At 42.2% G+C, this 24554-nt stretch overlaps 1 protein-coding gene across 4 annotated transcripts in view; it reads right to left on the bottom strand.

The window, feature by feature from the left end:
• The window catches only part of zzz3 (zinc finger, ZZ-type containing 3), a 182692-nt gene that overhangs the window by 41136 nt on the left and 117002 nt on the right, over positions 1–24554 (bottom strand). For all 4 annotated transcript variants that reach the window (XM_073062584.1, XM_073062585.1, XM_073062586.1 and 1 more), the window contains 5 exons: positions 16705–16843; positions 8614–8761; positions 8145–8275; positions 5516–5587; positions 2947–3048 (listed from right to left, as the gene is read on the bottom strand). In XM_073062584.1, the coding sequence (XP_072918685.1) occupies positions 2947–3048; positions 5516–5587; positions 8145–8275; positions 8614–8761; positions 16705–16843 (592 nt within the window). The remainder of the gene's footprint in view (positions 1–2946; positions 3049–5515; positions 5588–8144; positions 8276–8613; positions 8762–16704; positions 16844–24554) is intronic.

The following is a 24554-nucleotide window of genomic DNA, read 5'->3' as shown; positions in this document are numbered from 1 at the left end:
TGTCTCCCTTTCCTTGCCGCTTCCCAACGATGTTTGGCGTCCCCCCTCTCATTCCACGTGGCATAATTAGGCTGACCATATTTTTTTTACCCTAATGCTGGATAGAAGATACGAAGCAGTAATACCAAAGGAAGCTTGTTATTCTTGATGATGTGAATGACGCTCTCCTAAATGGATGTGATATCGTCACCGCTGTCCTTTGACTACAGCAAAGGGTTTTATGGGTGTCTTGAAGTACGTCATTACGGGTTACGGGATGTTATGTCATTCTTAAATTTAGAGAAGATCCGATGTTCAGTTTTTGAATCTAGTCAAGACTTTTATACATCGTGGGGACCATTAAGTACAGATGGTGGCTAATAATATATTTTATTATATAAGGGTCCCCCCCCCACCCTTTTGTTTGCTTTTCCTAACAGCTCTGACTTTGGTAGTGGGTTTAGATTTTTTTTCTGTATACCAGATTTTTTATATTTCACTATTACAATTTAATGTAATTTTTATGAATACAGGGTTTTGTGATTATAACTGTATTTTTAATACAATGTAATTGGTACTTTTTTTTGACTTAGACTATCTTTTTGTACTCTGTATTCCTTTATGCAAAAACTAATAAAAATATTGAAAGAGAAGCATATCATTACAATAAGATTTAATGATCTCTTATTGATGGGTGGCAGTTAGATCTGTCCCAATCCTGCACATGCTGACGGTGATCAGCAGTATGTGACCGCTCGAAATAGAGCTGCGCTGCCCTGCCCTTTTGCTCCAGTTGGTGTCGCTGCTGAGGCTGGCCGTGCGCATGCCTCATGGTGTCGCGTCCCGATTTCCATGATGGCGGATCGGCTCTCAGGTGAAAGGCACCCTGTTGGTTTTTGCGAACGAGCAATTTTATATGAATATATAACCCTGAACTTTGCCTGCATTCTGTAAGTTAGCACATTTTAAGTTGATTTAGCCAAAAGAGTGCCATTGTAATGCACCGTCTGTGCTAATTGGCGGTCACAAACAGACAGAGCATGAAAGTTTTAGTAGTATATAGATACACAGTTTGATAATACAAAATAGTATCGATAGAGTTCTAATTTGTTTTAAATACATAATTTGTTACTCCGTTTGTTTTTTTATATTTTTAACTATTTCCATGAAACTTTGGCTAATTGGAACAGCTGTTCAATTGGGCCAAAATGTACTGGTCTCGATGTGCCCCAATTAACCAAATCCACTCTAATCCTTATTGTAAAGTAATCAATGTGGACCTAAAAACAATAGGGTGGAAGCACTGAGGTGGAGAAGATGCTGCATTGTTTCACAAAATACTGAAAATGATTTATGTTGTGAAGTGAAATAAAAGCAGGGAGACACACTGATTATATCATTGGTGCAAATCTAGTGATACAAAAGTCTGAAGATTTTTTCAACCTGGTTGAGGCATTTGAAAAAAAACCACGAGAACGCTGGTCTATAACAGTGAGACAGCTATCACTTGAAATGTTATGGTTATACTCAATGGTGCCTGGGGAGGAGGAGGAGGAGGAAGTTTGGGTTGTGGCATTGGGTACAATTGGGCACAGAATTTCCTCCCAAGCTGTTGTGCTGGAGGAAGAGATAGAGATTCCAGCACCTCCTCGGGCAAATGCTGCCCCTGAGAGCCAAGAAAATGGATACACAGAGGCACTATAGTAGACCCCAACACACTGCTGACACTCCTGTTGAGAGTTCAGGCTTGAAGCAGGAACTGGAGACCTGATAATGGAAAGCTCTCTTCTTTCTTCTCTGATATAAATAAAGAGTTATGGATCCAGGTTTTCCACCTGGATCTATGGAAATATTGAACTTGTCACTGTCCACATTTTCCTTGTCCACCTTTAACGCAACAACAAAAAGCAATATGGGAATGAATGGGTTCCTTACCAATGAAGAGCTTGAATTCCAACCACTCTGATCAAGGTGGATGAAGATCAGTGAATCCATCAGGGCTCCAGATATCCACCATTTTCCACAAGTTATTTGTTTGTAGATTCTTATCACAAATTTATCATTCACCAAATTCAGTTGGTAATTTCAAAATGGTGTCTGAATTCACAATCTCTGGGCAATAATCTACTACTTTAACTATTATGTAATGTCACCCATATAGATTCACTATATCAAGTTAGCAACTTGAAATAAAGGGTGCAGAATTGTTACTAACTACTGAAATAAAGCAGACAGGACAAGTCAATAACCATGTTCCTCTGCAATAAACAACGGTAAAAAGATAAACAGATAGATACTTTATTGATCTCAAAGGAAATTACAGTGTCATAGTAGCATTACAAGTGCACAGATATAAATATTAGAAGAGAAGGAGATAGAATAAAGATAAGTTACTTCAAACAGTCTAACAGAAGGGGGTCATCACTTCCCCGGCAATAGATTGATTCATTATAAAGCCTAATGGCCGAGGGTAAGAATGGCCTCTCATGGAGCAGCGTAGTTTCTTAGTCTATTATTAAAAGTGCTCCTCTTTTCAGCCAAGGTGGAATGCACAGGATGAGGAGCATTGTCCGGAATTGCCAAGATTTTCCACAGGGTCATTTGTTCTACCACAACCTTCAGTGTGTCCAATTTGACTATCGAGCCAGCCTTTCTAATCAGTTTATTGAGCCTCAGCTATTTGATTAATGTGATAATGAACATTTCTAAACATGTAATAAATCATTATACACAATATACAATTGTGATGCAAGTTCAATGAAGCTGACATCGAAGATGAATTAGATTTCAGATTCAGATTTATTTATCACATGTACATCGAAACATACAGTGAAATGTATCATTTGCATTAATAATCAAGACATCCAAAAATGTGCTGGAGCAGCTTGCAAATGGCGCCACATATTCTGGCATGAACAAAGCGAGCCAACATGCTCAACAGAACAACACAGTTACATTTGCAGTTACCTGCTTGGCAGTACGGTTGCCCAATTTGTCTGCTATTTTCTGCCAGCGTCGTGTTTCCACTTCTTCGGGGGGATATTTAAGAAGCAGTTCCTCCAATCTTTTCTATTAAAAGCAATAAAAAGATATTATAGAGTGAAGGGGGATAGCACAGCAAATCTGTAACAAATGAGGGGTATAGATAGGGTTAATACAAGCAGACTTTTTCCACTGAGGTTGGGTGATACTAGAACTAGAGGTCATGGGTTAAGGGTTAAAAGTGTGGAATGAGCTGCCAATGGAAGTGGTGGACACAGATTTGATTTCAACATTTAAGAGAAATTTGGATAGGTACAAGGATGGAAGGAGTATGGAGAGCTATGGTCCAGGTGCAGGTTGATGGGATGAAGTAGAATAATAATTTGGATGGAGTAGATGGGCCAAAAGGCCTGCATTGATGCTATAATGTTCTATGATTCCATGACTCTTCTTTGTATGACTCTAAGGGTGCAGGGAAATTCCTAGGGTTGGAACACTAGCCATTGGGAAAGAATGGTTAAGCAGAGGATGATATTCTTTACAACAAATGCAGCTTAGGGATGACTTAATTGAAGTGTATAAAATTAAAAGTGGGGATATTTGAAGGAATCAAAGACTTCTGCAGCTGCTGGAAATCTTGAGCAACACAGACAAATGCGCACCAGAGTTCCCGAGGAGATGTTGCATTGTGGCACTTTGTCAAAGGCCTTCTAAAAATTGAAGTAAACAACAACCACAACATAAACAATATCGGGTAGTTGGAGGCACTTGATGAAATAGGCCAAAGTCAGCATGGTTGCCTTAAGAGGAAATCCTGCCTGTCAAATCTGTTGGAATTCTTTGAGGATATAACGAGCAGGATAGACAAAGCAGAGTCAGTGGATATTGTACACTTGGATTTTCAGAAGGCTTTTGACAAAGTTTCACACATGAGGCTGGTTAACAAGATAAGAGATGGTATTACAGGAAAGATACTAACATAGAAGATTGGCAGAAGGCAAAGAGTGGGAATAAAGGGGGCCTTTTCTAACTGGCTGTTGGTAACTAGTGATGTTCTTCAGGGGTCTTTGTTCGGACCACTTTTTTTCACATTACATGCCAATGACTTGCATGACAGAGTTGATGGCTTTGTGGCCAAGTTTGCATACAAAATAAAGATAGGAGGAAGGGCAGGTTGTGTTGAGGAAGCAGGGAGTCTGTAGAAGGATACAGATTGGGAGAATGAGCAAAGTAGCAGGTAGAGTATAGTGTAGGAAAATGTATGGTCATGCTTTTTGGTAGAAGGGGAGAAAATTCAAAAATCAGAGGTGCTAAGGGACTTGGGAGTCCTCAGGCTGGATCCCTAAGGTTAACGTATAGTTGATGGTAAGAAAGGCAAATGCAATTTTAACATTCATTTCAAGAGGACTAGAAATATAAAAGCAAGGATGTAATGCTGAGTCTTTATAAGGCATTGGTCAGACCAACCTTCAGTACTGTGAACAGTTTAGGGTCCCTTATCTAAGAAAGTATGTGCTGGCATTGGAAAGTATCCAGAGGAGATTCAAGAGAATGATTCTGGGAATGAAAGGATTAACTTATGAGGAGCGCTTGACGACTCCGGACCCGTACTCACTGAAGTTTAGATGGGGGGTGGGGGGGAGGATCTCATTGAAACCTAAAAGGCTAAAATAGAGTGAATGCAGAGAGGATGTTTCTAATAGTCGGGGAGTCTAGGATCAGAGGGCATAGCCTCAGAATAGAAGGATATCCATTTAGAATGGAGGTGAGGAGGAATTTCTTTTGCCAAGGGTATGGAACTTGTGGAATCCATTGCCACACAGGCCATGGCATTGGGTATATTTAAAGTGGAAGGGGATAGGCTCTTGATTAGTCAGGGCATCAAAAGTTAAGGGGAGAAGGCAGGAGAATGGGGTTGAAAAGGATAATCAATCAGCCATGATGAAATAGTGAAGTTGAGTGGTACTTATCTGCTCCAATGTTTTATGGTCTTATAAAATGCTGAGGGAACTCAGTCAGTCAGGCAGCAGCTATGGAAGGGAGTAAACAGTCAATGTTTCAGGCCGGGAACCTTCACCAGGCTCAGATGAAGCATAGTGATGATGCAGATATTACTGATGTAGTGAGGCAAAAAAATGGGTGGTTAAATTAACCTCAGTTGTTGCTGGTCAAAGGCAGTGAAGAAAATGGAATGGATTTCACAGAGGAAGGTAGCAGATATCCTGGCCACATCTCACAAAAATTGTCAAAAGTCAGAGGATGAGCTGGGAACAGCCTGCAAATGCTGCCAGGCTTCTGGCGTCAACAAGGTATGCCCACAGTTTGCTAAACCTAAACTGTATAAATTTGGAATGTGGAAGAAAACCGGAAGACATGAAGGAAACCCATGCAGTCATGGGAAAAATGTACAAACTCTTTACAGACAACGCTAGAAATTGAAGCTGGGCTGCTGGCATTGTAGTAGCCTTATGCTAGATGCGACACTACCATTGCGCTCAGTGCCCTGGCTTCATGTGCATTATGCTCCCGTGTGTCCTGTGAATCGAAAACTCACCTGTTCTTCTACACTCCATAGCTGGTTAAATGTTTCCGATTTGGAGTCATCACAAATTCTTCCTCGTATTACCTGAAAATGTTTACAACAGGGGGAAAATAATCTTTAAATACCATCTTTCATACAATGTATTCAAAACAATAAAAGCTTTGTTTTCTAACTCTGCTTTATAGGCTCACCATATTTAATTTAAAATGCAGCATCATGCATATTTGTACAAATTATTGTTATGCACATGGGGCCATTTCCCAATGCTTCACAACCTACTCAACATACTACTAACTTGGTTATCACAGATACAACATTCCACAAACAAATAACTTAAATCTGGTTCAAACAGTATTTCTTATAGTTGAAAGCAAACCAATGTTGTATTTTTCTGTCGGGTGCAAGTTTCTTCACAGTGAGATCAATCTGGCGTAATTCTGCTGAGTGGACATTGAAAGGATCTTTCCAATAGTGGGGGAGTCTAGTCCCAGAGGACACAGCCTCAGAATACAAAGACATCATTTTAGAACAGAGATTAGGAGGAATTTCTTTAGGCAGAGGGTGTTGAATCACAAACAAGAGAAAACCTGCAGATGCTGGAAATCCAAGCAACACACACAAAATGCTGATGGAATGCAGCAGGCCAGGGAGCATCTATGGAAAAAAGTCAGTTGTTGTTTTTTTCCAGGACGGGAGAAAAAAAGCTGAAGGGTAGATTTAAAAGGTGGGGGGAGGGAAAGAAAAACACAAGGTGATGGGTGAAACCTGGAGGGGGAGGGATGAAGCAAAAAGCTGGGAAGTTGATTGATGAGGGAGGCGATGGGTTGGCAAGGAAATAAGGTGAGAGAGGGAAAAGGGGATGGGAAAAAGTGAAGAGGGTGGGGGGCATTACCAGAAATTTGAGAAATCAATGTTCATGCCATCAGGTTGGAGGCTATCCAAACAGAATACAAGGTGATGTTCCTCCAACCTAAATGTGGCCTCATCATGAGAGTAGAGGAGGCCATGATGGATATATTGGAATGGGAATGGGAAGTGGAATTAAAATGGGTGGCCACTGGGAGATCCCGCTTGTTCTGGCGGACGGAGCGTAGTTGCTCGGCGAAGCAGTCTCCAAATCTACATCAGGTCTCAGCAATATAAAGGAGGCCACACCGGGAGCACCAAACACGGAAAATGACCCCAACAGACTCACAGCTGAAGTGTCGCCTCAACTGGAAAAACTGTTTAGGGCCCTGAAAGGTAGTGAGGGAGGAGGTGTAGGGACAGGTGAAGCACTTGTTCTGCTTGCAAGGATAAGTGCCAGGAGGGGATGAATGGACAAGAGAGTCCAGTAGAGAGCGATCCCTGTGGAAAGCAGAAAGGGAGGGAGGGAAAGATGTACTTGGTGGTAGGATCCCATTGGAGGTGGCGGAAATTTCAAAGAACTATGTGCTGGACAAGGAGGCTGGTAGGTTGGTAGGTGAGCAACCCTATCCCTGGTAGGCTGACGGGAAGATGGGGTAAGAGCAGACATGCAAGAAATGCAGTTCAGGGCAGCATTATGGTGGAGGAAGGGATGCTCCTTTCCTTGAAAAATTAGGACATCTCCTTCGTTCTAGAATGTAAAGGATCATCCTAAGAGCAGATGCAGCGGAGACGGAGGAATTGAGAAAAGGGGATGGCGTTTTTACAAGTAGCAGGGATTGACATGGTGCAGTCCAGGTAGCTGTGAAAGTCCATGGGTTTGTAATATACATTGGTGGATAAGCAGTCTCCAGAGATTGAGACAGTGAGATCAAGGAAGGGAAGGGAGGTGTTGGAAATGGGCCTGGTGGATTTGAGGGCATGGTGGAAGTTGGAGGCAAAGTGGATGAAGTAAATGTGTTCAGCGCACGTGCAGGAAGCAGCACCAACACAGTTGTCGATGTAGCGTAGGAAAAGTGCGGGATGGTCACCAGTGCAGGCTTCAAACATAGACTGTTCCATGTAGCCGACAAACAGGCATGCATAGCTGGGACCCATCTGTGGATTTTATTGCCACAGATGGCTGTGGAGGCCAAGTCATTGAGTATATTTAACGCAAAGGTTGAATTGGTTATTGATTAGCGAGGCCATCAAAGGTTATGGGGAGAAGCCAGGAGAACAGGGTTGAGAGGGATAATAAATCAGCCATGATGGAATGGCAGAACAGACTCAATGGGCCAAATGGCCTAATTCTTCTCCTATAGTCTTTTTTCATTGAAAATCATTCCTATCAAAATTAGTATTGCCTTTCCTACTTCAGTTACATACCTCTAAAGATCACTTTAGCTCATAGCCTCAAATTTAAAGTGAAAAAAGTGAAGAAAATCTATTACTCTCCTTACAAATTAGGGATTCCTTTTTGTAAAAGAATCATACTGGCAGGAAAAAAATTGTGACCCCCCCCCCCCCCACCTCCAAGCAATGCATTACTGCAGTTACTGCAACCTAACAATACGGCTTTCCATTGGTTTTATAGTAAAACTAAGCCTAAATCCAAAGGCAACATAAATTTGAGTCTTCCAATTTACACAGAATTTATTTCGAGGCAAAACTTTGTATTTTCTTTCATGATAGCACTGAATTAAAACATTGCAAGTAATTAATTTTCACAACTGTTTTGAAGTGTGTTTCTTACCTGTGTACGACTGTTTGATGTCATTATGTCAGGGGCATCACTAGAAGGCAACACTGAAGAGTAAAAAGAAGAGGATGATGACTCTGCATCTTTCTTGGAATCCATGGGACTTTTTGGTCTCAGAGGCAATCCTAGGCAAGACAAGAACGCATTGAGATGTTAAATAAAATTAGAGGGAAAACCAAATGCAGTTTTCAAATAACAATGGGTTATATTGGAAAATGACCCATTAATTAATTAAGCTACAGGGAAAAGGCAAGGCAGTGACACCAATTGGAAACAGCCAACACAAGCTTTAAGAGTCAAATAACCTTCTTTTCTGTTGTAAAACTCACAAAGAATAATTCTACAAAGACATATGACATCTAGAAAGAGAAATACACAGACTTAGCAAGATTTTAAGCTACATTTTAATAAGGGCTTACGATAAAGTGGGGTATAAAGGAAACTGAACATGAACACATTATACCTTTGTCAAAGATGAGTTTTAACCTCCTTGTGTTGTGTTTCTTATTTCTATATTCTTTATCAAAATGTCCAATTCCAGATGTATAATGGTCCCACGGAATCTGAGGCAGCTGAACCACTCTTTGCGGACAAGGAAGCCCCATGTCAACCTACATTAACAGCAAGTTTTCATTAGTTATAAATTTGACCTCATCAGGTGCACATTCTTAGACATAGCTAAAGTAACTGTCGATGATTCTGAGATTTGCAGGAGATGTAGAGAAATATTTTGAGCAAATACATCTGATAAAAAAAATGACTGAAAAGCTAAGGGAAGCAGATTCATCAACTTTTTATCACTAAGGAATTGGATGCATTTAGAACACGACAGCAAAGAAACAGGCAGTTCTGCCCACCTTGTCCATGCAAGCTATTATTCTGCCTAGTCCCGTTGACCTGCACTCAGAAAACAGCCCTCCCATCCATGTCGCTTTCCAAATATCTCCTAAATATTGAAATCAAACCTTCATCTACCAATTCTGCTGGCAGCTCGTTCCATACTCACACCTCTCTCTGAATAAAGAACTGTTCCCACATGTTCCCCTTAAACATTTCACTTTTCACCCTTAACCCTTGTCCTTTAGTTCTAGTCTCACCCAACTTCAGTGGAAAAACCTGTCTGTATCCCTCATAATTTTGTATACCTCTATCAAAACCCCCATCAATCTCTTGTGCTCTAGGGAATAAAGTCCTAATCCATTCAACCTCTCCCTTTAACTCAGGTCCCCAAGTACTGGTAACATCCTTATTAATTTTCTTTCTAGCTTTTCAAACTTAATCAAATCTCTCCAATAGGTAGGTGACCAGAACTGTACATAACACTCCAAGTTAGGTCTCATCATCTTGTTTATTATTTATTGTAATGCCTGCACTGTTTTTGCGCACTTTACGCGGTCCTGTGTAGGTCTGTAGTCTAGTGTAGCTTTCTCTGTGTTGTTTCTTTACGTGGTTCAGTCTAGTTTTTGTACCGTGTCATGTAACACAATGGTCCTGAAAAACGTTGTCTCATTTTTACTATGTACTGTACCAGCAATTATGGTCGAAATGACAATAAAAGCGATTTGACTTGACTTATACACTTCATTTTAATAGAAAATGCAGGATCATAGTAAGAATGTGGAGATCAGCACAGGCACACTGAGCCAGCCTCCTAAAAGAGCCTATGAAATTTAAAGTTATTCTCTATTTCAGTGTACTCGTTACAGGTTTGTTAAACTTTTCTAAGCAGGCTGGAAATCTCCCTGGCTCTCAGCAATTTTGTTGATACTGCATTGAAATTGTACATTGGCTCACTACAAAATGAATTTTTTCTGTAACACAATAAAGTTTGCAGATGCTGGAAATCCAAAGCAACACACACAAAATGCTGCAGCAACTCATCCATGGAAATGAAATAAGCAGATGGCATTTCGTGACAAGACCCTTCTTCAGGACTGGAAAGGAAGGGGAAAGATGTCAGAATAAAGTGGGGGGAGGGGAAGGAGGACAGCTAAAAGTTGATAGGTGGAGCCAGGTGGATGGGAAAGGTAAAGGGCTGGAGAAAAAGGAATCTCATAGGGAAGGAAAGTGGACCATAGGAGAAAGGGAGGGAGGAGGTGATAGGCAGGTGAAAAGAAAAGTCCAGAATGGGGAATAGAAGAAAAGGGGAGGGGAGGAGGATTTTTTCTTACAAGAAGAAATCAGAATCAGGTTTATTATCACCAGCATGTGCCGTGAAATTTGTTAACTTAGCAGCAGCAGTTCATACAATACATGATAATATAGAAAGAGGAAAGTAAATCTCTCTCTCTCTTTCTCTGATTAAATAATGCAAAAACAGAAATAATATTCATTTTGAAAAAGTGAGGTACTGTTCATGGGTTCAATGTCCATTCAGAGATTGGATGGCAGAGGGGAAGAATCTGTTCCTGAATTGCTGAGTGTGTGCCTTCAGGCTTCTGTACCTCCTTCCTGACGGTACCAATGAGAAGACGGTATGTGCTGGGTGATGGAGGCCCTTAATGATGAACGCCGCTTTTCTGAGACACTGCTCTTTGAAAATGTCCTGGATACTACAGAGGCTAGTACCCAAGATGGAGCTGACTAATTTTATACATTTCTGTAGCTTCTTTCAGTCCTGTGAAGAAGTCCCCTCCCCCGTACCAGACAGTAATGCAGCATGTCAGAATGGTACATCTATAGAAGTTTGAGTGTTTTAGTTAACAAACAAAATCTCTTCAAATTCCTAACGAAATATAGTCGCTGTTTTGTCTTCTTTATAGCTGCATATGTTGGAACCAGGTTAGATCCTCACAGATCTTGACACCCAGGAATTTGAAATTGCACACTCTCTCCACTTCTGATCCCTCTATGAGGATTGGTTTGTGTTCCCTCATCTTAAGTCCACAATCAGCTCTTTTTTCTTACTGACATTGAATGCCAGGTTAAAAAACACAAAATGCTGGCAGAACTCAGCAGGCCAGACAGCATCTATGGGAGGAGGTAGTGACGACGTTTCGGGCCGGCAGGTAGGAGGTTACCTAGGCAGGAGATAAGGTATTGCTCCATCGACCTGCGTGTGGCCTCATCTTGACGGTAGAGGAGGCCATGGACAGACATATCGGAGTGAGAGTGGTCTGTGGAATTGAAGTGTGTGGCCACAGGGAGACTACAGCTACCTAGACTATTCCTCCTCCCACCCTGTCTCCCGCAAAAATGCTATCCCTTTCTCTCAAATCGTCCGCCTCATCTGCTCTCAGGATGAGGCCTTTCATTCTAGGACAAAGGAGATGTCTTCCTTTTTTAAAGAAAGGGGCTTCCCTTCGTCCACTATCAACTCTGCCCTCCATCGCGTCTCCCGTATTTCACACACCTCTGCCCTCACCCCATCCCCCTGCCAGCCCACCAGGGATAGAGACCCCCGGTCCTCACCTATCACCCTACCAGCCTACAGATCGAACGTATAATCCTCCGCAACTTCCGCCACCTCCTACGGGATCCACCACCAGCCACATCTTCCCCTTCCCCCCCCCCCCCCCCCCCCCGGCTTTCCGCAGGGATCGCTCCCTATGTGACTCCCTTGTCCATTCATCCCCCCCATCCCTCCCCACCGACCTCCCTCCAGGCACTTACCCCTGCAAACTGAAGAAGTGCTATACCTGCCCCCACACTTCTTCCCTCACCACCATCCTAGGCCCCAGACAGTCCTTTCAGGTGAGGCACCACTTCACCTGTGAGTCAACTGGGGTGATATACTGTATCCAGTGCTCCTGATGTGGCCATTTATACATTGGGGAGACCCGCTGCAGACTGGGAGACCGTTCCGCCGAACACCAGCGCTCGGTCCTCCAGCAGTGGCTGGATCTCCCTGTGGCCACGCACTTCAATTCCACAGACCACTCCCACTCCGACATGTCTATCCATGGCCTTCACTACCGTCAAGATGAGGCCACATGCAGGTCGATGGAGCAATACCTTATCTCCCGCCTAGGTAGCCTCTTACCTGCCGGCATGAACATTAAACTCACAGACCTCCGTTGATACCCCTGCCCCCACCTACCCCATCCCTATCTATAATTTTAGTCTGGTTCTCTTTCTCTCTCTTTCCTTCCCCCCTCATTACAATCTCCCCCCAGCCCTACCTTTCTTTCTCTTTTATTTCCCACAATTCTCCACCTTCCCCCAGCCCATTTCCCTCCAGCCTATCACTTCCCAGCTCTCTACTTCATCCCTCCCCCCACTTCTTATCCCCCCTTGACTATCCCATGTTACTTCACTCCTGATGAAGGGTTTCAGCCCGAAACATCATCACTACCTCCTCCCATAGATGCTGTCTGGCCTGTTGAGTTCTGCCAGCATTTTGTGTTTTTTATTTATTTCCAGCATCTGCAGATTCACTCGTGTTGCCTTTGAATGCCAGGTTGTTTGCTGCAACAGCACATAACCACCTGGCATATCTCACTCCTATACAGCCTCTCATCTCCATCTGAGATTCTATCAACAATGGTTGTATCATCAGCAAATTTACAGATGGTATTTAAGCTATGCCTAGCCACACAGTCATGGGTACAGAGAGAGTAGTAGAGCAATGGGCTAAGCACACACCCCTGAGGTGCGCCAGTGTTGATCATCAGTGAAGAGAAGATATTATCACCAGTTCACACAGATTGCGGTCTTCTGGTTAGGAAGTTGAGGACCCAATTGCAGTTGGAGGTACAGAGGCCCAGGTTCTGTAATTTATCGATCAGGATAGTAGCAATGATGGTGTTAAGTGCTGAGCTGTAGTCAACAAACATCATCCTGATAATAGGTATTTGTATTGTCCAGGTGACCAAAGGCAGTGTGAAGAGCCTTTGAGACTGTGTCTGCCATAGACCTGTTGTGGTGATAGGCAAACTGCAGTGCTGAGACAAGAGTTCACTCTAACCATGATCAACCTCTCAAAGCATTTCATCACCGTAGATGTAAGCACCATTGGGCAATAGTCACTAACGCAGCACACACTACTATTCTTAGGTATAACAGTTGCCTTTTTGAAGCAAGTAGGAATATCCAGCTGTAGCAGTGAGAGGTTGAAAATGTCCTTGAATACTCCTGCCAGTTGGTTGGCACAAGTTTTCAGAGCCTTACTTGGAACTCCATTAGGGCCTGCTGCCTTGTGAGGCTGCATCCTCCATAAAGACAGCCTAACATCGGCCTCTGAGACAGCGAGGCCATCATATCTACACCATCGGGTTGGAGGCTTGGCATAAAAGAAGGCCCAGTCAGAATGGGAATGGGAATCGAATTAAAATGTTTGGCCACCGAGCAGTTCTGCTTTTGGCAGATGGAGACTCAAGGAGACTCAATAGACGACTCCAGCAAATTTGCAGGTAAATGTTGCCTCAACTGAAAGGACTGTTTGGGGCCCTGAATGGTGTTGATGGAAGGTGTTAAAGGGCAAGTGTAGCACTTAGACCACTTGCAGGGATAAGTGCCGGAAGGGAGACTAGTGCAGAGGGACAAATGGACAAAGGAACCACAGTGGGAGCAATCCCTGTGGAAAGCGAGGGTGGGGGGCTATAAAAGGAGGTTTGGAGGCTTGGTGGTAGAATCCCTTTGGAGATGGTGGAAGTTACGGAGAATGTGTTGGAAGCGGAGGCTCATCGGGTGGTAGGTAAAGAGAACTCTGTCACTGTTAAGATGTCGGGAAGGCGGGGTGAGTGTGGATGTTCGGAAAATGGAAGAGATGCGGGTGAGGGCAGCACCTATGGTGGAGGAAGGGAAGCCCCATTCTTTGAAGTAGAATGTCTCTGATGCCCTGGAAAGGAAAGCTGCAATCTGAGAACAGATGTGGCAGTGATGAACTGAGAAAAGGGAATAGCATTTTTACAGGAGACAGGGTGGGAAGGGTTATAGTCAAGATAACTGAGGAAATTGGTAGGTTTATAAAAGATGCTGTTTGACATTTTGTTTCCATAATTGGCGACAGACATCAGAAAGGAGTGGGAGATGTCAAAAATGGACCAGGTGAATTTAAGGGCAGGGTGGAAGTTAGAGGCAAAGTTGATGAAATTGAAGAGCTCAGCATGGGTGCATGAAGCAGCACCAATGCAGTCGTTAATGTAGCAGAGGAAAAGCTGGGGAGTATTACTGGAGAAAGTTTGGAACATGGACTGTTCTACATAGCCAGCAAAGGAGTTATAGCTGGGGCCCTTATAGGTGTTTGTGGAGGAACCAAAGGAAAAATTGTTGAGGAGGAAGACTAGTTCTGCCAGATGGAGGAGGGTGATGGTGGTGGGGAAATTGGTTGGTTAGTTTATTGAGAAAGAAACAGAGATTTAAGGCTTTCTTGATGGGGAATAGAAGCATATAACGACTGGACAAACATGGTGAAAATGAGGCAGTCAGGGTTATTGAGGAGATCAGGAGCATGAGAAATGTCATGGATATAGGTGGGAAGGAATTGAATCAAGGAGGACGGACAGGAGTCGAGGTATGAGGTCACGAGTTCAGTGTGGCAGGATCAGGCTGAGACAATAGGCCTACCGGGACAGTCCAGTTCGTAGATCGTGGGTAGGAGGTAGAATTGAGCAGTGCAGAGTAAGGGAATAATGAGTTTGGTGGCAGTGGATGGGAGTTCTCCAGAATTGATGAAATCAGTGATGGTATCAGAGACAGTGTTCTGATGGTCCAGACTGGGGTCCTCTTCAAAGGATAGGTATGAGGAGTTGTCTGAGAGTTGCAACCTGGCCTCAGCAAAGTAGAGTTCAGTCTGCCACACTACAACAACATCCCTTTTGTCTGTGGGTTTGATGGTAAGGTTGGGATTGGTGCAGAGAAAGTGGAGGGCAACGCTCAGAGGGGGTACGGTTCAAGGAGAAGAGTGCTGAATTTGAAATGGTTTGCAATTCAAGATGAAAATGATCCAGAGCTGAGAACCTTAGCAAGGTGTCCAAGAGCAGGAGGGTTAGAGATGGGAGAAGGTAAATTTATCTGTACCAGAAACTGCCATTTTGCTACAAAAACTGAGGTTACTCAACTATATTTTTCAAGAAACAAACCCCACAACTTCTATTTGGTAGGCTGTCAGATCCAGGTCCGCATTACATGTTTAATTCTTAACACCATTTTATTAGCTAGATGTGAAATACTGCCTATGCTGTCTATAAAAACCTCCTATTGGACCTCTTCTTGGATCAAATCAATTACATTTCATTGCAGAGACAGAGACTTCAGATGATGGAACCTGGAGCAGGTTGAGCTGTATACTTCGGTTATTTTCATTTTCATTACTGAGATACAATGGGTTACAAGCCCTTCTAGCCAAGCCACCCAGCAATCCACATATTTAACCTTAATCTAATCATGGAACAATTTACAATGACCAATTAACCTACTAACCAGTGTGCCTTTGGACTGTGGGAGGAAACCCACGTGCACATGAGAAGGAACATACAAACTTGCTTCCAGAGGATACGCCCCCAAGCTTTAAGTGTTGCGCTAACTGCTAGGCTACTGTGCATTCCCCCCCCCCCCCCCAGCAGAATTAAGTCTTTCTGGGGGTGTATAAAAATTGTGCTAATGCAGGGTCACAATCTGAAATGTCACACAGTTCACATGCCTCTCCCCACATGCTGCATCAACCCAATTAAATTCTCAAGCAGTTTATATTTTTCAGCCTCTCAGTATAGATCCAATCTCTGGTATTTCATTTGCACAAACAACATGCTGCAATAGAGCTTCCTTCAATACATGCACTCAGACCTCTGACAGATCACAGCATCCAATGTGTCCCAAATCCTGTAGACAATTAAGCACCCATATGGAATTTTACCTTTGCTCTAAAATACTTACTTTCAAAATCCTTGCATACAATAGAATAAAACAAACATAACTTTGGGCTTGGTTTCTGCATATTCAGTGGACAAACATCTTTAATTCCCATTCTCAATCTGACGTGTTGGTCCATGGACTCTTCTTGTGCCAAGATGAGCCCACCCTCAGGGTGGAGGAGCAACACCTTATATTCTGTCTGGGTACCCTCCAAACTGATAGTATGACGATCAATTTCTCTTTCCAGTAAACCAATTCTCCCCCCCCCCCCCCCCCATTCCCCACTCTGACCTTTTACTTCTTCTCACCTGCCTATTTCTTCCACCAGGTCTCCTCCTCATTCCCTTTCTTCTATCATCCTCTCTCCTATCAAGGATTCCTTCTTCTCCAGCCCTTGACCTTTCCCACCGACCTGGCTTCACCTATCACTTTCCAGTTATCCTCCTTCCCCTCACCCACCTTTTTATACTGACGCCTCCCCCCTTCCTTTCCAGTCTTGAAGAAGGGTCTCAGCCCAAAATGTCGACTGTCTATTCATTTCCATAGATGCCCCCTGACCAGCTGAGTTCCTCCAGCATTTTGTGTGGGTTGCTTTGCAGATTCAGTTGTTCAACTAGTTAATTTAGCTTTCAAAATTGAACAATTTAGTAAAAGTAAATTGGAAATGTACAAGCAAAACACATTGGGATAAAAAGATCCTTGCCACTTCTCCAATGAATATTGAAGCCTCAGTTTTCATTAGGATCTGGTTATGCTCTACCTTCTTTTGGAGATTTTCTACAAATGCTATGGGTTCCTTCAGTCCTTCCTTCTGATATTTGCTTAAACATTCCAGATCTTGAATAGCTTGGGCCCGCTGGGCTTCTAATACAGCAATGGTCTGTAGCAGCCTCTGGTAACTGGATAAGAGATAACACAAAAAAGTGCATTACAATATTATCCTGAACAAGACAAGAGATAAACAAAGTGAAGCATGAGAAACATGACCAGGCCTTGATATGAAGATCTCCGGTACACTTTCTTAAAAAATCAGTTACTCTTGTTAAAAAATACTTCAGGGCCTCAAGGACAAGCAGGAGAATGACATGCTGGAGAGGCCAACATCAGTGGTGGTTGAGATAATGGAGGGGATTCTGAGCAACAGGCTGCATTTGAAAAGTCCATGCCATCTACCCACAGCTATCAAGGGGCAGGAGGTACAGAAGTTCCACACCATCAGGTTCAAGAACATCCAGTTCCCTTCAACCACTTGGTTCTTGAAATAGCAGGCAAAACCCTATTCAGTATAGTTTAACAACACTGTGACCACTTTGCCCTATAATGTTTTTTTTGTTCTAATTGTATTTTTGTAACAACTGTGTTTAATTTATGTTTTGATTGTAAATGCTGCTTACGTGACGCTATGTGATGCTGCTGTACGTTTTTTTTCTTTGCACCTATGTATACATGTACAACGTCATATGACAATAAACTTGACTTTGATTTCGAAAAGGATAGTCAGCATGGCTTTTGTGCATGAAAAATTGTGTTTGAGATTTCTGAAGATGTCCCTGAGGCAGCAACAAAGCTTCAGCAAGGCTTTTCAACCATCAGGATCCTGAAACAACGTGGATAACTTTACTCACTTCAACATTGAGTTGATTCCACAACCTATGGATTCACTTTCAAGGACTCTACAACTTACTTTCTCAGTGTTATTTATTGCTTATTTATTATCTTTTTTGTGTACTGCACAGCTTGTCTTCTTTCGCACGTTGGTTGTGTGACCATCTTTGTGCGTAGGTTTGCAATGATTCCATTCTATTTCTTTGTATCGACTGTGAATGCCAGCAAGAAAATCTCATGGTAATATATCATTTGATAATAAATTTACTTTAACTATGACAAGGTCCCACATGGGAGGCTGGTCCAAAAGATTACATCACACAGGATCAAGGGTAAGCTGGTCAACTGTCTTGGGGGAAAGCAGATGAAGGGTAATATTTCAGATTGGAGGCCTGTTGTCAGTGACGTGCTGCGTGGATTAGTGTTGGTTCTATTACTGCCTGTCATATACATTAATGACTTGAATGACAATGTTGGGAAGATTATTAGTATGTTTATGGGTGGCACCAAAATTGGTGAACAGTGGAGAAGGTTACAACAGATTATAACGAATCCAATTTCTACGATTACAACAGAATCTTGATCAAACTGGAAAATGAGCCAAGGAATGGTAGGTAGAATTTAACTCAGACAAGAGCTAAGTGATGCATTTTGGAAAGGACATACACAGTGAGTGACAGGGCCATGGGAAGCGTCAGAGAACAGAGAGATATGGGAATACCAATACAAAGCTCCCTGAAAGTGGCAACACAAACAGAAAAGGAAGTGAAGGGATATGGCAAACCTGTCTTCATCAGATGCAGTACTGAGTACAGGAGTTGAGATGTCACAATATAACTGTAGAAAATGTTGGTGAAACCCCCCTGGAATATAGAGTACAGTTTTGTTTGCCATAGCAGAGGAAGAATTAAGCAAAAGAGGATGCAGAAAAGATTCACAAGGACAAAGCCAGAACTGGAGGGCTTGAATTATAAGGAGAGATTGAATATTTTTCCTTCACCATTGCTGGATCAAAGTCCAGGAACTCCCTGCATAACAGCGTTGTGGGTGTATAACACACCTGAAAGACTCCAGCAATTCAAGAAATCAGCTCACCATCACCTTCTCAAGAGCAACAAGGGATGGGCAATTAAATGCTGGGTCAACCTGAAAAGCCCAAATCCCTTGAATGAATATAGAGGACACAGGTTTCAAGTTAGAGGGGAGAAAGTTAAGAAAAACAACTAATTTTCCTACACAGAGATTGGTGGGCCAATGGAACAAGCTGCCAGAGAAAGTTATGAAAGTTGGTACAATTACAACATTTAAAAATTATTTGGATAGGTACATAGATAGGAAAAGTTTTAGGACAGGAGTTGCAAACTTGGGGTCCATGGATCCTTTGTTTATGGTAGGGGTCCACGGCATAAAAAAGGTTGGGAACCCCTAGCTTATAGAGAGATACAGATCAAATGCAGGTGAATGGGACTCGTTTCGGAAGAAACTTGCATTGGTGTGGACAAATTGGGATGAGAGGCCTCATTCTGTGCTGTTGAACTTCATGAACTCATGCAATAAAGCTTGTTTAAAATATATAAAGTACAGCATGAAAACATTTACACTGTTTGGCAGCCTTTAATTTGCTGTTTATTCGAATGCCGGCGACATTCAGTCCACTTGAAGAAAGAATGCAGAAGCTAAAGTTTACTGTTGGAAACAGATCACTAGAACAAATATCCTTAGTTCAAGAGGATAGCTCACCACCACCACAACCTTCTTGGGGGTAACTAGCCCTGGCCTTGGCAGTGATGTCACAATCCTAAGAAAGGATCTCACTTATATTGTTTGATCCACCTTACACTTACGACAAGGCTAAATCCTTCCTATTATGTTCATAAGGATTATCTGTGCAATTGACAAACTGGAAGGTTTGTGTTTTTTACCCCTGGAGCTATAAATCACATATTCCAAGCAAAATGTGACTTTTTAACTTCATAAACTGATTAAAGATAAAGGATGTAAACTCTAAAGGTAGAATTCATCAGACTTGGCTGGCTTTAGATTAATTTATAATATTACAACCCCAGGAAACAATGGCTTGGTGCATAACTTTTTCAAAAATCCTAATAATGACAAATAGCATCTGTCACTGCTTTCTATGGCTTATTATCTAGAAAACATCTCCATGAATGATGATACACATCTTGTCCAAATGCCATTTTTTCCTATGCAAATTCCATAAACTGATAAGACCATAAGACATTGGAGCATAATTATATAATTTGGCCTCTTAAGTCTGCTCCACTATTTCATCATTGCTGATTGATTATCGCTCTCAACCCTATTATCCTGCCTTCTCCTTGTAAGGATTCCAATGCTTGAAAGGAAAGAAAGTTATTCTCCTGATCCAGAGGATGGGAAACAATTAAATGATGCCCTCTTAAGCATTTTAAAGACGACCTTTAAAAACAAATTTTTAACACAATTTCAGTTCATTTGTTTTCAAGCTTCTCTGGAGTCTACTGGCACAGTACAAAGAAAAATGTTCTTCAGAAAGCATCCAAATATGTGATTCAATAGTTATTAGTAGAACATACAGCATAGAACAATACAGCAGAGTACAGACTCTTCAGCCCACAATGTTGTGCTGACCTTTTATTGCTGTGCATAAGCTTTTTCTACCAAGGTCTGGATGACGAAATAAGGCAAATTGAGATCACATGAAAACAAAGGTGTTTTATTTCTGTTATGTCGGTAAAGTAGATAAATCCTGTTTATGGGACTTTTATTTTATTTTTCCCATCCTGCAGCTGTCTGTGACTGCTTTCTTTGTCTGTTGGCTGCCAGTTTCTGGTTTGTAATCTGTTTCCTGATGATGCTGTGCAGAAAAGTCAGCACATATTGAAATCTAATTTTCTGTGTTGGACTTCTCGTAGTTGAGTGGGAAATCTGGAGTAACATACTGGAGACCTTATTGCAGAGAGACATTATACAAACTCTGGAAAGCATCAGAAGTTTTGCTGGTTCTTATGAAGTCCTGTTGAAAGTTTTTAAAAATTATTGATGCATTCAGACTTGAACTGCTATTCTGTTTTGTTGAAATAAATCCTTGAAATGCTCCAAGAACAAATTAACTTAATTAAGGTCCCCAGATGCAGAAACCAAACTTTGGCCTGAATCTTACTGTACTAAGTATTTGCAATGCTTAAGCTGATATTTTCCAGAGAATCCCAAATTTCTTTGGTCTTAGGCCAATTTGGAATCTTAACTCTTGATTTTGACTGGATTTATAATATCACTGGCACCTGTGTAAAATCATATCCTGCTTTGAAGAAAGTTCATTTTTATACAAATTGATGATAGAACACTAATTGTATTCAACTTGGTTCCCCTTGTGGGGATGTTGATGTTTTGGGTGAATTTTTTCATATTAGTTTGCCTGACCAAACTACACCAACAGTGCCTTTGTAAGTTCTATCCTCCTGAACCTTGGTTATATTTAAAGAACATCATAAGTATGTGGTAATGGGTTAGGAATATCTAACAAGGAGAATAGTAACTTGCAGTGAATTATAAGTTCAAAGCCCAATATAGATATGAGCACAGAAATTTGGCCAACTGAAGTTGTGGGGGAGAGCTACTCTATTGGAAGAGCTGGTTTTAGAGGAGTTGTTACATGTAAGGCTGGTTTGCACCTAAAGATGGATGCAAATATCCTGTAGCAATATTTTGGACAACTTGAGTTATTCCCTATATTCTAGTCAGCATTCATCCTGCAGTTATTATCATTTTAAAGACATTGATTTACTTATTGATACCTGTGGTAGTTCATTGAGGGTAATTTGGCTGCTTCACATCCTGCATTGCAGACACCTCACACTAACAGTACTTTATCACCTACAACGTGCTTTGAGATGTACTAAACATATGAAATGGAAGCTGGATGTAGGCCAGCTGGCCCTTCAAGCTTGCTCTGCGATTCCTCAAGGTCGTGACAGATCTTCAGCACCATTTTCCAGAACTGTCTATGTTACCTACGATTCCCTTTGAAATCCATAAATCTATCAATCTATGTTTTGATTGAATTGAATGCAAGCTGACAAAGTCTACACTCTCCAGGACAGAGAATTCTAAAGGGTCGCCATTCTCCGAGTGAAGGCAAACCTTTTCATTTCAGTACTAACTGGTATACTTGTCTTTCAACTAATGCTGGTGGGTAAGAAGACCTGTATTTACAGTGTGTGTATTGTTGGGGTGGGGATAGTTCAAAGGAGAGGTATGAAACAACTTATTTATGCAGAGAAGTGGATGCTGAGCTGCTAGGGGTGGCAGTGAAGTCAGATGCGATAGGGGTGTTAGCACATTCTTGGACACATAAATGTACAGGGAAAAGAGATTTGTGAGCCTTGAGTAGACAGGAAGGATTAGCTTTAACCAGTGTGGCACAAGATTGAAGATTGAAAGGCCTTTTCCTGTGCTGTTCATTGAACTGCTCTCCAGAGTTCTATACTCCTTGGCCAGGAGAAATATTTTCCATGCATCTAGCCTATTAACCCCATTGTGTTTCTATATTTTGATGAGGCATCCTCTTATTCTTCTGGAGCCTAGGGAATACAGTCCAGTCTGTTCAATCTTTCCTTGAATGAAAAACTACTCTCCCTGGAACTAGCCTGGTGAATCTTTGCTGCATTCACTTCCGAGATAAGTTCAGTTTAATTATTATTCAACCATATATGAAGACAGCCAATTAAATTACATTCCTCCAGGGCCAAGGTGTAAAACACACAGCACAAGGCATACACAACACATTCAAGAAAGCAAGCAAACATACAATGACACAAAAAAATAGATGTATCACCCAAGTCCCAGAGTGACGTGCCCCACAAACCAATAGTGCAGTTCCCGGCAGTCTGTAAACACACACACGTGCAATCTAGCTTTCATTCTCCAACTGAATACTGGAGGGCAGCACCGTTGGGAGAGGCCAGCTGCAAACCGAGCATGGACACCATGCTACGCTGCCTCCGGCATTCTCCACTTCTGGATTGCAACAGGAGTAGACAAAATCTATAAACTATACATCTGCATGTACAGATTTAGTTACGGCCCTGGGACTGTAGTCACTAGAGTTTAGAAGAATGAGGCGGGCTGTCATTGAAACAGAGATAAGGAGTATTTTTTTTTAGCCAGAGAGTGCTGATTCTGTGGATTGCTCTGCCACGGGCTGCTGTAGAGGCCAAGAACGTGGGTATATTTAAAGCGATAGTTACCTGATTGGTCAGGGCATCAAAGGTTATGACAAAAGGGCAGGTGTATGGGTTTGAATAGGATCTGGGATCAGCAATGACAGAATGGTGGAGCAGAATCATATAGTCTTAAACCTATTGAACACTGATAGAGTGAATGTGGAGAGGATGTTTTGTATAGTGGGTGAGCCCAGGAGCAGGGTAGACAGCCTCAGAATTGAGGGACAAACATTTAGAGTGGAGGTGAGGAGAAATTTCTTTACCCAGATGGTGGTGAATCTGTGGTATTCATTGCCATGGACAGCTGTGGAGGCCAAGTCACTGAGTATACTTAAAGTGGAGATAGCTAGCTCTTGATTAGTCAGGGTGTCAAAGGTTACAGGGAGAAGACAGGAGAATGGGGTTGAGAGGGATAATCAATCAGACATGGTGGAATGGCAGATCAGACTTGCAGGGCTGAATGGCCTAATTCTGCTCCTGTGTCTATGGGTCTTTTAACCTACTCTAAAATTATTCTATCACTTGCCTCCATTTTTCTTATATCCAAGAGTCTCTTAAATTTCCCTAATATATATGCTCATACCATCACCCCAGGCAGGGAATCCCATAGATTTACCATTCTCTGTGTTATAAGACATCAGAGCAGAAGTAGGCCATTCGGCCCATCAAGTCTGCTCCGCCATTCAGTCATGGGCTGGTCCAATTCTTCCGGTCATCCTCACTCCACTGCCTTCACTCCATACCCTTTGATGCCCTGGCTAATCAAGAACCTATCTATCTCCACCTTAAATACACCCATTGTCTTGGCCTCCACAGCCACTCGTGGCAACAAATTCCACAGATTTACCACCCTCTGACTAAAGTGATTTCTCCACATCTCTGCTCTAAATGGACATCCTTCAATCCTGAAATCGTGTCCTCTTGTCCTAGACTCCCCTACCATGGGAAATAACTTTGTCATATCTAATCTGTTCAGGCCTTTTAATATTCGGAATGTTTCTGTGAGATTCCACCCCCCCCACCCCCATTCTCCTGAACTCCTGGAAATACAGCCCAAGAGCAGCCAGACGTTCCTCATACGGTAACCCTTTCATTCCTGGAATTATTCTCGTGAGTCTTCTCTGAACCCTCTCCAATGTCAGTACATCCGTTCTAAAATAAGAAGCCCAAAATTGCACACAATACTCCAAGTGTGGTCTTATGAGTGCTTTATAGAGCCTCAACATCACATCCCTGCTCTTATATTCTATACCTCTTGAAATGAATGCCAATATTGTATTCGCCTTCTGCGCCACTGACTCAACCTGGAAGTTAACCTTTAGGGTATCCTGCACAAGGACTCCCAAGTCCCTTTGTATCTCTGCATTTTGAATTCTCTCCCCACCTAATAATAGTCTACCCATTTATTCCTTCCACCAAAGTGCATGGTCATACACTTTCCAACATTGTATTTCATTTGCCATTTCTTTGCCCATTCCCCTAAACTATCTAAGTCTCTCTGCAGGCTCTCTGTTTCCTCAATACTACCCGCTCCTCCACCAATCTTTGTATCATCAGCAAATTTAGCCACAAATCCATTAATCCCATAGCCTAAATCATTGACATAGATTGTAAAAAGCAGCGGTCCCAACAGTGGAACTCCACTGGTAATTAGCAGCCAGCCAGAATAGGATTCCTTTATTCCCACTCTCTGTTTTCTGCAAGTGTTAAAAAAAAAGACTTACCCCTATACTTTACTCAATCACCTTAAAATCTCCTTAATATAGTTATATTATCATTG

This window comes from Hemitrygon akajei, chromosome 12 (genome assembly GCF_048418815.1).
Source record: "Hemitrygon akajei chromosome 12, sHemAka1.3, whole genome shotgun sequence".
Lineage (NCBI taxonomy): Eukaryota > Metazoa > Chordata > Chondrichthyes > Myliobatiformes > Dasyatidae > Hemitrygon > Hemitrygon akajei.
Note: the sequence above shows the minus strand (reverse complement) of the source record. Positions and strands in the feature narration are given on the sequence as shown.